Below are 14068 nucleotides of genomic sequence, written 5' to 3' on the forward strand. Positions count from 1 at the left end.
GGACTCTAGAAATTAATAATATAATATAACAAAATAATAATAGGTGTAATTTGAAAAATAACAGAGAAACCTGAAAAGGGGTGCAGGTTTTCTCTGTGTGTTAGCCATTCGACAAACGTGTATCGCGAACTACTTTTAAAGGCCCAGATGAATGATGGGTGCTGAGCAACAGATCCAGATAAGACAGAATCCTTAACGCCACAGGCTCGGACTCTGCAATTGGGTGGCCTTGGGCAAGTTAATCAACTTTATTGGATCTCCTTTTCCTCATGCATGAAATAATGGCTCAAAAAAGCACCTAAAGTCCCTCCTGACTAAGAAATTTGTATGATACTGTGTTGAACATCAGTAGTAATTTTAGCAAAGAGGTAGGTTGCAAATAAGCATATCATCAAAAGCGCCAAACTTTTTCTTAAATATCATTCTTATCTGTTCAGAACATTCTTGTGCTGTTGTTGTTATTGTTGTTAGGTGTCGTCAAGTCAGCTCCACTTCATAGGGACCCTACGTACAATAAAACAAAACACGGCCTGGTCGTGTGCCATCCTCCCAGTGGTCCTTATGTTGAAGCCCATCAATGCAGCCACTGTGTCAATCCGTCTTGCCTCTCTTTCCTGATGCCCCATGCCCTGGCCAAGGCATGTCCCTTTCCAGGGACACACTTCAGTTTTTCAGACCATTTCACTCACACTGTCTGTCTAAAGTACCACGTATTCCAACAGCCACTCCTCTCCCACAAAGTCTAAATTCTCTCACTCGCTTACCAATTCTCACGTCACCATGAGATCAATTTCTATGCAAGCAAAACAGTCAATGTACCCGGGACTCTAAACTCCAGCCACACTGTCACAGAATTTTGTGGGGAAAGAGTAGGCATATTATTTCAGTAAACATTGTAAAAGCTTTCCGTAACATAACCAATTTCTGTTTTTGGTCTCTTAAAGTCAAGAAAATGATGTTGTTATTTGGCAAGATCAAAATACAGAAATAAATTCATTTGCAAACAGCCCTTCCCACACAGATATTAGGTTGATTTGGAACATGAAAACAACATAATTAATTTTGAAACCTTTCAAACAAATTCAAATATAGAGGTTTCCTTAATTATCTTCTTTTTTAAGCAACTGAAAAGTTTAAGAACATTAACTTTCAAGAAAACTTTTCCACTGATCTATTTTACAGTAAACAGGAATAGTCTCAAAACTGGACTTTGTTGACTTCTGTGTCAAATGAAAACTTTTTGCTTGGACTGAGCAATAGCAAGCCCTCTTATTTACTGGGAGAGAATTCTCTACAACAAAATAGAAAATGTGGTTGTGTACTTGTAATTGCATACTCTTCACAGGCAGCAGCATTAATCTTGGGACACAATACATAAGCCAAGTTCAATGAAAAAAAGTTAATTCTAAGAATGGTGCTTTACTTTTTTATTGCTTAAAAGCTGAAAAATATTGTGATTTAGTCTTTAGAATCACTGGATCAAAGTCTGATGGCTGTTTCAAGTCCTGGTATAACCAAGGGGAATAATTTAGTATAGATAAATAGGAATTAGAAACAATTAGAAAGAACTCAAGATGTAAAGATGTGTATCCAGGAAAAGCTCTTCAAAGGTAAAGCATTTATTTCTACATACTGCGAACAAATCTAAGTAAGTACTGTATAGATGAAAATTAAGGTGATTGAATCCCAAACCTAGACGACATAACTCAAAACACGGGGGGCTAGAGTGAGTGCCAGTATCTGGTTCATGGCAAACGCATTAAAATGGTGAACTACAGCCACGTGGGAAGATCTGCTGCTTATGTGATTGCCAAACAAAGAATAAGTGATAGTGAAACAGACATCTAAGTAAAGCTCTTGATTTACTTAAACTTGTCACATACTGAAAAATAGTTTTTCCTAAATAGCACTGAAGATAATAATTTTTTAATGTAATTGAAAATACTTCCCAAAAATATGAAAACTTGGGACAGGGGTTAAACAAAATCTTCAATGCCATAAAGCACATTCCAACTCACAGAGACCCCATAAGCCACAGTGGAACTTCTCCATAGGCTTTCCAAAACTGGACATCTTTTTTCAACAGTTCTATTGGCCTGTAGTGCACATATACGAAGTCAGTCGTTCAATCATATTAGAAGAGTCAGACAATCATCTCCACGGTCCATTTCAGAGCATTTTCTTCTTTTTTGCACTCGTTGTCATCAGCTCCCCATGTTCCCTCAACCTCCCTTGCCACACCCTCCAAGAAACCATCCATGCAGTCCCTGTCTCTGTAGCTTTACCTATCCTGGATGCCACATACAGAAAAACATACAAAAAATAAAATTTAAAAACCCACTGCACTCTGCGTGAGAGCAAGTTGATTCACCTCCCTGGTCTGTGGTCAGAGGGATGCACGTGTCACTGGATCACTGAATGCACTGAATTCAGGCCTCAGCACCAGAGTAAGAGAGCGGACATACAAAGAGTGAACATTCCATCGAATGTAAGAAAGAAGTAAGAAAGTCCGCTCTCTTACTCTGGTGCAGGATCACTGAATGCACGTGTGAGGCCTGCAGACGGATCTGGGTTCACACTGCCATCCATAGCCTTCAGGACAACTCGATGTCATTCCCTCCTCTGGATTTGGATTTTATTGTCTATACTCCTTGGATCATACAACCTGATGTGTTTTTTCTATGTGGGCTTAGGTGACAGCTCACTTCCTTTGGACTTACACCTTTAAGACCCCAGATGGCTAGTCTTTCTAATAGCCAGGCACCATCTAGTTTCTTCACCACAATTTGCTACAGCACACATATATCCAGTGACCTCGTCATGAGGATGAGCATCAAGTAGGACATGCCTAAGACTCTGCATTTTATGAGAGCAGGGCGCCTCAACTGTCTCCTACAGAGCAGCTGGTGGGCTTGAACTGCCAAACCAATGCTTAGCTCCCTTTACCACCAACACCCCTTCTAAAGTATGTGAATGGAGCATGAAATGAGGAGGTTCACCAGTACTTAATTCAATTGGAGACTATTGTGTACTTTTACCATCTTGTTGCAGCACCCTTGAACTTGAAAGAAACCTCAAGCTGCAGTTCCCCTGTTTAGAAGCTCTGCAAGTGCTCCTTGTAAGTCGAGGCGCCATCCAAACAGGAACCTCAACACTGCTGCCAGCCCAGGGAAAGGCCGGCCGAGACATCGCTACAGCCCAGGCTACTGGTTGCAAAAGCCCCTTCGACGCCAGAAAGACCCCGTGTCCTACCTTTTTAATTTTTTTGATGTCTGGGTCTTCATCTTCTTGGTTGCCTTGGTAAGGTCGCATTCGTTCCTTGGTTTTATTAAGAGCGATAATCTATAACACAAAATTGGCCCATTTCATGATTTGGGAAATAGTGGATTATAGTCCTAAGCCCAAGGGAGTTCCTTCTGCCTGCAAAGGGAGTCGATGGAATGTTCAAGGAACACTCTCTTTGTATGTCTGCTCTCTCACTCTGGTGCTGAGGCAAGAGGACACAGATTTCAGTCCCAGACCAGTGTCACCCAAAGGGGTTTGAAGAAGTGCTTGTGCAAAGTGTAGAGTGGAACTCGGGTTAAGAGACCTATTTGCTCAAAGCTCAGTCTTGACTGCCAGGGGTGATCTAGCCAAGCAAGCCCTCCTCGGTAATTTATCAACCATCTCTCCGGAGGGCCACTGCCAGGAGGCGTGAGATCTCAAGTGCAGCGCTTCAGAAGCTCTTACAGTAGAGTAAACCCGAGTGATAACCACCGAGGGAGGGAAGGACGCGGAGCCCTGGGTGGGCCAAGTCGGCCAGGAGGGTTTCTCAGCAAAGGGACAGAGGACTGAAAGCTGGGATCCCTTCTATAGATCTCCAGCTCGGTTCGCTGACGATGAGGGCTAGCTCAAGACCAGGTGGCCTCTCAACTGCAGGTAGCCATCAATAAGATGTACTGAATCACTCCTCAGTAGCAGCTTTCACAAACATTTCAGAACTGACGCTGGTTTACTCGCATGTAAACACAAATACTTGACAAGCTACGAGATCACCACCACCCTCTCCGGACTCTCATCCCTTTTTAGCTTCCAGAACCAGAGAAACTCCTCTGCCATTTTCTGGTGGGGAAGCGGGACATAACTTCTGGCTTCTGTCAAGAGACCACAGAAGACATACCTGCTGGTGACAGATTTTAGCTGGAATCTATATTCAGACTAAAGCAGAGCACAGTCAAGACAGAACACACATAAATAAATATTGGGGAACATTGCTTGGTCCCGATTTCTCTCAGAGAGTAAATGCCAACCTCTCTCGCCTAGCAGACACGCATCTGCTCTAGCTGACGGTGACAAAAGAGAAGAACACAATAATTTTGTTTTAAATTACAGTGCCTGATATAGGCTTTTAAAAGGCAGGTTTGTTAGGGTTTCAGTTGCTGTTTCTACTGTATCAGATTTCGGGGTCTAATCACAAAGTTAACAACTCTAATGATATGGTGAACACAGCCTGCAATGGGTGATCACAGGAGAAGTTAGTGCATCCCAATGGGTGATGGCTTCATGCGCTGTCCACTGGAGGTGAACCACACAAGGGACAGGAGGTGAGACTCTCGAGACAGAATTCACAGAGAGAGTCTGAGGGGAGAGTGTGGAAGATGTGGGGGGGACCATTCTGTCCAGTGACCACGATGATGACAAGAAGGGTGCCAAGGCTGAGGAGCTTGAGTAGTTTATGCCAGCAAGGATACAATTAACAGTAAGGTTCATTTTGTCCTATTCTTTGAATATAAGGCAATTCAGCTTTGAGAGCAAGAGAAATATCTGCCGTTATATTCCTTTCAATTCTTCAATATTTGGTCCATTTTCGTGAGGAATGACAAAGACAACAAGGAACGGGGCACTCTCCGCCTCCGTCTATAGTCTGAAGCACCCGGAGAGTGGGAGGGTGCCGGACTCCATGACCACCTGCACTTCTCACGTGGTGTCAAGGTCTATGTGGGGACAGAAAGCCTGGGAAGTCCAATCACTGAGGGGAAGGAACCATGGAAAAAGGGCTTGGAATTCCAACTTTAGGAAAAATTCGCCCTTGCCAATATCTTATACTTTAGCCCAATGTGCCATTCAAAATTCTAGAAGGTAGAAAGTCGATTCTTAAGATCCAGTCAGCTAGAAAATGCAGTCTAGAAAATGCGCTCTTTCTGAATGTCCTCTTGGTCCTTCCTTCCTCGACATCTTAGACTGTAATTGGAATTATGACAGACTCACAATTATCATGACTGCAAAGGTCGATCTGAAAACATTAGTAAGGTAAACTCTTGAATTTTGATCTGATCTATGATGGCTATTATCAGATATGTGCATACGCAGCATATTCTCTTGATTTTTCTTTCTGTAACACATTTACCTAATCCTAACATAGATGGATTCATTTCTAGACCAATAGGCCGACCATATATGATGACACAGAAACTCAACTGGGGACTGAAATGCTGCCAAGAATTGGCCTTCGGTGCTCACCTGGAGATGACAATAAACATGAAACAATGTAAGGTCTAAGAAGTACCTCTGATTTAAGCCTTTCAATTTCCGTATCTTGATCTTCAAGTTGATGCCGTAGTTGATTAGCAGCAATTTTCTCAGTTTCCACGATCTGAACTAGATGAATGTACTTCTGCATTAGCACTTCCCTCTCAATCAAAATGTCTGCATAACTTCAAAGAAAATTGCACAGTTAGTCACAAAACAGTGTGCTGCTACAGCTCCATAGGCAACACACACACACACACACACACAGGAGCTACAAAACGTTCATGGAAAAATGGAATTCAAAGTTAATGGAATTTTCCCACAAATGTTTGGAGGCCCTCTCTTAAAATGGAGTTAACTTTGGGCTGTGACTTGGGTAAAGGTTTAGAGAGCAAATCAGCTTTCCACTCAACACATTCCTCCATAGTTGGCTTCGTGCCATTGAAGACGATCCGCACAATGTCACATCACTCATCCCGCTTCCTTCCGGGGTCTCACAGTTCTACTCCTCTTTCCTCACCCTCTCTGCCTTCTCAACTTGGCCCTGGGCAAACACTGTCCCTGCGATCTCGAATGACTGCTTCCTGAAGGAAGTGCTCCCTCCCCCAGTGTGGCTGCTCAGCCTATAGATCCGTCCACGAAAATGTTTTTAAAAGAGGCCATACATATAATTCAACTTACTCTCTCTACCTTCTATAGACATTAACTCTGATCCTGTCACATGTCCTTTCTGACAAGTCCATTTGATGATGCTTGCCACTCACCATTTTATCATATAAATGAGAAAAGTGCAAAGGAAATCTTAATAGCTTTAACAAAGAAAATGGCCCAGCTTCTTTCATAAAGACACTAACACATTTTAAAATTGACAGCACTTTCTTTGTTTCCAGAGATGTTATTCAAAATAGTTCCCAGGGTAAGATATAAATGCTAGCCTGGCGCCAAGCCGAGTGAATGCAGTCACCACGCCGAGCAGGTCCCCGCTGCAGAGCACCATGATGACCATAGTAATGGCCGCCAGTAGGCACAGAGCAGCCCACCACCAGCTCGGCTGGGCTTGCTTTAGGACTGTGAAACCATTGACAACGTTCTTGCTAAGGCCAACGGAAGTGCTGATTGCATTCTAGAGATACGTTTACATTTCTTTGGCAAGCATGGTAAAAACAAACAGATTTTTATTGACTATGCAATTCTCTGGGATCTGGAATTTTGCTGCTAGATCTTATAATATCCAGGGTGGTAAAATGCCAATTCCTCCACTTATCTAAGTTTTTCTACATGATATGCTAATGGTTATACTCAATAGAAAGAAACCAGAAACCAAATCTGTTGGTGTCAAGTCAATTCCTAGCAACTGTATAGGACTGAGAACAACTGTCCCATGGGGTTTCCAAGGCTTGAATCTGCACAGAATCACTGGCACTCCTTTCTCCCATAGAAGAGCTGGTGGGTTTGAACTGTCAACCCTGTGCGTAGCAATGCAATGCCCACCTGACAATTTCACCAGGACTCCTCTTATGCACACCAGGGTTCCTTTATTCCTAAAAAGTTACTACTGATCAATCACATAAGATGGACCCTCTGTTACCTCATTTCATCCTCCCGGCAACCCCAAGAGATAGACTTTATTTTCCCAATTGTAAGAGAAAGAGCCCTCAGGGAGGCACAGTTGGGTCACACAACTAGTGGCAGTGTTGGGATGAAAATTAAACTCTGTCTGACTCCAAGCTAGTGCTTAAGCATAAGCTAAATTGCCTTGCTCCTGAGAATACATGTAATATAAACAGGAATGCTGTAGGAGACATATTTTGAGAGTCACCCAATCTTCTCACATAACCTCATCTACAGAAAGTTGGGCTATTGCATCCACATTTGCACCACAAGTCATTATTTACATCACCATCGCATGAAGCTAGCCTGAAATGAAACTCTCCTAATCTGAATTTAGAGGCATTACTGGCTCACCTTCCTCCTGGGAGACCTGATCCCTGGCCAATGCAGCTCATCTACAGGCACTACCCATCATTCAGTGGGAGCTTTTGTGTTGCTATGATGTTGAACAGATTTCAGCAGCTCTTGCAGAACAAGCTATTTCGGGAATAAAAAGACCTCTTTCTGAAAATCAGCCCACAAAAGTCCTATGGATCACAATGGTCTAAGCCACAACCAATCATGGAGATGATGCAGATCTGGGTAGTATGTCATTCCATGGGGTCCCCAGAAGTCTGGGACCACTAGGATGCAGCTGCCAATAACAACCCAGACTAGAGCAATGAGATTCTTTCTCCTGGTACATTTGGATTGGGCCTGTGACCTATGTACTTGGACCCAGATAATATGGACTTGGAAACTCAGGTTCCATTGAAGGGCAGCTATATTTGGCCACACCCATGCCAAAGCAGCCAGTCTGCTAAGAGAGAAAAGGTCAAGTAGAAGATCAGAAAAGTTGAAGCAAGAGAGATAAGTGATCTGAAACACTGTGGTAATTAATAACTACTGAAGTTATTTGAGGCATTGCCGTCTCTACTTACAGTCTCCTGTAATTCCCGAGTGTAATTTTAACTCTAAAGTTTTATGAGGTACGACAGTTTCCTCCTAATAAAATCTATGAACCAGTTGGGAATAGATCTGTGCTACTTGGAACCAGAAAAGCCTTAAGACAATTCTAAAGTCAGAAATTTAATTCAATTACCTCAGCATCATCAGCACTTATAGCATGTGTGCTACTAGTGCTAAAGGGGGAAAACATGCTGCTGACCTTATTGTTCAGTCACTTGCTCTTGAGTCACCCTACGAGAGGAAAGGTGGTGTGGGGTGTGAGCAAGGAAAGAGGAAGAAGGAGAAAGGAGAGCTGAGTCCTCTTGGAAATAGGCTGTTGTTGAGAAGTTTTAAAGGAGGATCCAATAATAGAGGATAAGATAAATTATCACAATAAAAATCCGACCTTCCCAACTGTAGAATCCATTTTATTAGAAATATGCCAAATTTCTGAGTCATCTGGTATATCACATCAGAGTCATATGCAAAGCAGTTTTATTTTCAATTGGAAGAAGAAAAAGGTCAGCACAGAGCAGGATGCTGGGCTGAGTTTAAGTAGCCTGAGTACTGATGGTGCCTTCCTCCACCTCCCAGGTCCCAGGGAAACCCCAGCAGTGCCATAAAACAAGAAAATATGCCACCAACAGGCCAGGAATTTTAGTAATTCAATGAGAGAAAAACCAAATGAATCAGATTGGTGGGGAAATTAGAGGAGAGGAAACCACAGATACAGATACTTGCATAGGCCTGGTTCTCACGCAGGGTGGCCTGGAGAAGCGCCAAGCTGGAAAATGAACAATTCCGTGAGCAGGAGCATCAAAGGAACGCTTATCAGAGCATTCCTGATAAAAGTGCTTGCAGAGCAAGGAGAGGTTATGCACCTGCCCAAATCAACCAGTAAAAAGCATGGCTGGCAGCACGGACAAGGCCTCAGGTCACAGCCCAAGATTGGCCCTCGGGAGAAAAGGGGTCATCTTCCTAAAGAAGGCTCCAACCAAGGGAGCTGCACTCAGAGAGACTAGAGCTTGGATTTACCCCCAGTGTCCACAGAAGGCATATATATATGTGTGTGTGTGTGTGTGTGTATATATATATATATATATATATAGAGAGAGAGAGAGAGAGAGAGAGGGGGGGGGGTGGGGGTGGAGAAACAGGCCCAGAGCTATCGGGTTGATTAGGAATCATAGTGACTCTATATAACAGGGACATTACTCCATGGGGTTCCTAAGGCTATAAATCTTTATCAAAGTAGGTAGCCTCACCTTTCTCCCCTACAGTGACTAGTGGGTTTGAGCCCTTGAACCACTGACTCTGAGGAAAGTAGCCCAGTGTTTAACCCACTGAGCCACCTGACCTCCTTTGAGAAATAACATGCCTTCGAGAAGGCACACAGAGGAACCAAAATAAGAGAGGGCCCTCCTTAGCAGTAAACTAAGGTGTATTTGGTTTTTCGGTTGTTGTTTTTTAAGGTGTCCTGGTCTTGCAACAGTTAACTGCTTGGCTGTTACTGGACGGTTGGCGGTTCAGACCGACCAGTGCTTTGGCGAGAGAGAGAACTGGTGACCTGCCCCCAAAAAGTTTTCAGTCTATGCGGCAGCTCTCTTGTCACACGGGGTCACCATGAGTCAGGATGAACTCTGTGACATCCAACCAGAACTATTTTCTTTTCAGTGTAACACATTACCACACACTTGACCATTTAAAATGCTGAAATTGCATTTGAAAAACTCAACCTATTTATTATGACAGATTCTGCTAGTCAGGAATCCGGCAGAGTTTAGCCGGGTCCGCTGCTCAGCCTCTCACGGGAGTATAATCAAAGTGACTTCTCATTTGGAGGTTTGAATGGGGAAGAACCTTCTCCAGGTTCATTCGGGTGAGGGGAAAATTCATTTTCTTGGAGCTCCGGTGGCCTGCTTCTTCAAGGTCAAAGCAAATACATGTTTTTTATGTATTAAGTCTGCCCCCACCAGGAGAAAATTCCTTTGGGAGAACTCAAAATCCACTTTGATTTGGGACTGTAATGATAGCTGAAAAAGCGCTTTTCCCTTTGCAGACACCCTAGCTTAAGGAAGCGATGATCCCACGCCTTTGCCGTATTCTAGTGGCTAGCAACAGGTCTGCACCAGGCACGACTCACTGAAGGTCACTTTAGGGTTCATTTGCAACATGTGCTAAACCGTCTCCTGCTGAATGAGCTCTGGGGGGGACTCGCCAGCTTATCTGCCTGCTGTCTACCCGCGCATCTGAAAGCGAAGTCTAGATGCAGTAGAACAAAACCCCTCATTCATAAGGACACAGCGAACACATGCCAACTAGTGATCATAATGTTACCTCAGGGTCTTGCACTTAGAAATAAGGATAACTACACTTCAGAAAAGTCAATTCCAAAAAATTAACAAATAAGACCTTTGGGTCGCATGTAAAATGGCCCCAGTGAGCCAAACCTTCTATATGATCCCCTTCCCTGGGTGCGCATTGGGCATAGCTGACCCCCTTCACGGAAGGGACTAGGGAAAGGCTCTGGGACATCACGTGACGTTTCATATACGAAAAGGCTCCAGCTTCTAGCTTGCTTGCCTTCTCTTAACTGTCTTGCTGCTTCTTCTGGGGGAAGCCAGCTGCCCTGTGGCCCATTCCCCTAAGGAGAGGCCCACAGGGCGAGGGCTTGAGGGAAGTCCCTGGCCAAGAGCAAGTGCGGGACTAAGGTGCTCATTCTAACAACAGGGAAGGAGAGATAAGGCAGGGAATGCTGCCTCCAACCATGTCTGTGGGTCTGGAAGTCAATCCTCCCCAAGCTAAGCCTTCATATGACAGAGCTGGCGGACCCTGGATTGTTGTCTTGTGAGGAGTCTTTGGAGCGAGGCACCCAGCCAAGCCAGGCCCAGATTCCTGGCCCACCGAATTGTGAGGTAATAAATGTTTATCATTTAAGACATTCAGTTTTGGGGTAATTTGTTATGTGGCAAGACAATGGAGAGTCCTAGCTGAGCCAAGAGAATGAACCATGTATGAAACAGGGCTATTCGAAGCAACAGAACCACTATCGTTGAGTCCATCTGGACTCCTGGTGTCCCTGGGTAGGGTTTCTGGGACTAAATTTTCACAGAAGTGCACAGCTCCATATTTCACCTGAAAGTGGCCGGTGCATTGAAAACACTGGTGCTGGCTTAGCAGCCCCAGTCCCAACCCTCAGTGCCCCCAGTGCTGCTCCACGGAACACCGAGCAACGAAGAGCTCTAAAGAACTATGCCAGCATAGTGACTTTATAAAGCCAAAAGCGCTGCTCAAGAAAAGAAATGACCAATTAACAAGAAGAGTTATTGGAGACAAACAAACTAAAAGTGATTGCGATCGTTTTGCAAGTCAGTGTATTTACTCACCAGTAAGCCAGGGGTAGTGGAAAACTAAATTGAGTTGTCTGAGAGATAAGATGAACAGTGAGCTAAAACACTAAAGAAGAATATAAAGAGACCAAAGATATGAGAGAGAAAAATTAGCAACACAGACGATCCAAGTTGTCAGAGGTCTGATATCCAACTTACGGGAGAAATGTCTTATGGGAACTCCAGAGGGGAAAATGAAAGAAAAGACTGAGGTGGAAATAGAAAGAAAGAGAAGCAATCTTTCCTGAATCAAATTTAGCACAGTTCAAAGAGAAAGAATGACACACGTTAAGCAGGATCTATGAAAATGTTCCATACTTGATACCTGCTTCTGAAATATTAGAACTCTGATATTTCAAACAGAAGTTATAAAAGCTCCCAACAGGGAACAAATTATCTAAAGGATGTGAGACTCAAGCTGACGTCATGATTTTCATCAGTCACCTGGGATGTTAAATAATAACGGGAAATTGAGAGGAAAATATTAGGGACCTAAATTCCTATACCTGGGCCACCATAGACCAACTAATGCCCAAATAAGACAGAAAAGGTTGCCTACCCATCCACACTTCATAACAGGGAAAGATCTAATGAGCTTTTTAACCAAACAGAATGAAACAAAAACAAGATGGTAGAGAAGGCAAGAATACAAGCCAAAGGATGTCACTGAATCTACAAAGAAATTAGAAGTTGGCTCAGGCAAGAATGTCCTTCAAGGATCAATTATTCAATTGTATTTTATTAATCCCGTTGCCTATGAGACCAAGCACTGATCTTGGCCTATGGAACATAATATCTCTATAACCAGGATGCTAATTTTAAAATTTTCAGAATCAATCATAGCAAAGCACAGAGGCTCAATAAAATGAAGAGGGAAAATGATTTAAATTTTATAAAGTAAAGATAAATAATAATGAAAGTAATAAAACATCAAGGTTGGAAGAGAAAAAAGTACACAAAGAACCAGTTTGGGGGTCTTATTCTTAACAGAAGGGAGATAATACATATTTTGCCAAGTTGACAAATCAACACTGAGGATTAGTTGTATTATTTTAAGACAAAAACTCCACCAATGAAATAGCCTTCCAAAATGTGAATAATAAAAACTAAGGAGACAAGGAAGAGGGGGCTTAGAGGTCTTGTAAAAATGTTTAGTACATTGCATCACCAATGATACGTCACAAAAATACTCAGCGAGGCAAGGGAAAAGCGGCACTCTCCTATCTGCTGTTACTAGGTGCCATTAAGACTGTTGCTATGTGTCAACCACTGTGTCAATCGTCTTAGGAGGTCCCCCCCCCCCATCCCTCTCTACTTTACTTAGCATGATGTCCTTCTCCAGGGTCTGGTCTCTCCTAATAACATGTCCAAAATAATGTGAAACAAAATCTTGCTCTCCTCAATTCTGAGGAATATTCTGGCTGTGCTTCCTGTAAGCCACATTTGTTTGCTCTCCTGGCAGTTCATGGCATATTTCATATTCTTTGTTGCCATCATAATTCAGACACACAGATTCTGCTGGGGTCTTCCGTATGCGTTGTCTAGCTTTCACATATGGAGACCACCCTGGCTTGGGCCAGGCCCACTGTAGTCCTCAGAGTGGTATCTTTGCTCTTTAACACTCCAGAGAGATTTGGGGCAGCAGGTTTGCCCAGTGCAACACGTTGTTTGGTTTCCTAACTGCTGCTTCCCTAAGCATCAATTGTGGCCCCAAGTAAAACCAAATCCTAGCAACTTCAATCCTTTCTTCTCTTACAGTGATGCTACCTATTGGTCCAGTTGTGATGATAATGTTTTCTTTACAGAGTTGTAATCTATACTGACGGCTGCAGTCTTTGATCTTAATAAATGCTGCAGGGTTCGTAAAGGAGGAAGGGAGGAGAATGGGGGTTGGGGGGGAAGGAGGGCTCAAGTAGAAAGAAAATGTTCTGAAAATGATGATGGCAACATAGGTACAAATGTGCTTGACACAATGGATCTATGTATTGATTGTGATAAGAGCTGTACTAGCCCTCAATAAAATGATTATAAATAAATAAATGCTTCAAGTTCTCATCACTTAGTTGTGTCATTTACATATTGAAAGTTGGTAATGAGCCTCCCTCGAATCCAAATATCCCGTTCTTCTTCATATAGTCCAGCTTCTCAAATTATTTACTCAATATGCGGATTGAATAAGTATAGTGAGAGGACACAACCCTAATTTACATTTTCCCTCATTTTAAATCATGCAGCTTCTCCTCTTAGTCTACTGACATGAGCCACATGCGCACAATTAAGTGCTCTTAATTCCCATTGTTGGCAGTGTTGTCTATAGTTATAACTATAGGCAAATGCCTTTGTATAGTCAATAGAACACAAGTAAACATCTTTCTGGTATGCTCTACTTTCAGTCAAAATCCCTCACTCCTCTTGTTATATACCCTTTTTCGAATACAGTCTGACTTTGATACATACCTTATTTTGAATACAGTTTGAAAGCTCCCTGTCAAGGTACTGGTACAACTGTTTTTTTATCTTCAGCAAAATTTTACTTGTGTGCAATATGAATGATTCTTCAATAATTTACGAACATGGATGGCTCCCACTCAGTTTGCCAGGTAGTTGCCTGTCTTCCAGGTTTCTTGGAATAG

At 42.9% G+C, this 14068-nt stretch overlaps 1 protein-coding gene across 1 annotated transcript in view; it reads right to left on the reverse strand.

Annotated features, from left to right (window-relative positions):
* RASGRF2 (Ras protein specific guanine nucleotide releasing factor 2) overlaps window positions 1-14068 on the reverse strand; it is a 199841-nt gene that overhangs the window by 166314 nt on the left and 19459 nt on the right. The window contains exons 3-4 of the mRNA XM_045285207.1: window positions 5546-5693; window positions 3253-3342 (exon numbers count right to left, since the gene is read on the reverse strand). Coding sequence (XP_045141142.1) covers window positions 3253-3342; window positions 5546-5693 — 238 coding nt within the window. The remainder of the gene's footprint in view (window positions 1-3252; window positions 3343-5545; window positions 5694-14068) is intronic.

The sequence above is a fragment of the Echinops telfairi genome, unplaced genomic scaffold (assembly GCF_000313985.2).
Source record: "Echinops telfairi isolate 266 unplaced genomic scaffold, ASM31398v2 ScPeMD7_7469;HRSCAF=8507_1, whole genome shotgun sequence".
Classification (NCBI taxonomy): Eukaryota; Metazoa; Chordata; class Mammalia; order Afrosoricida; family Tenrecidae; genus Echinops; species Echinops telfairi.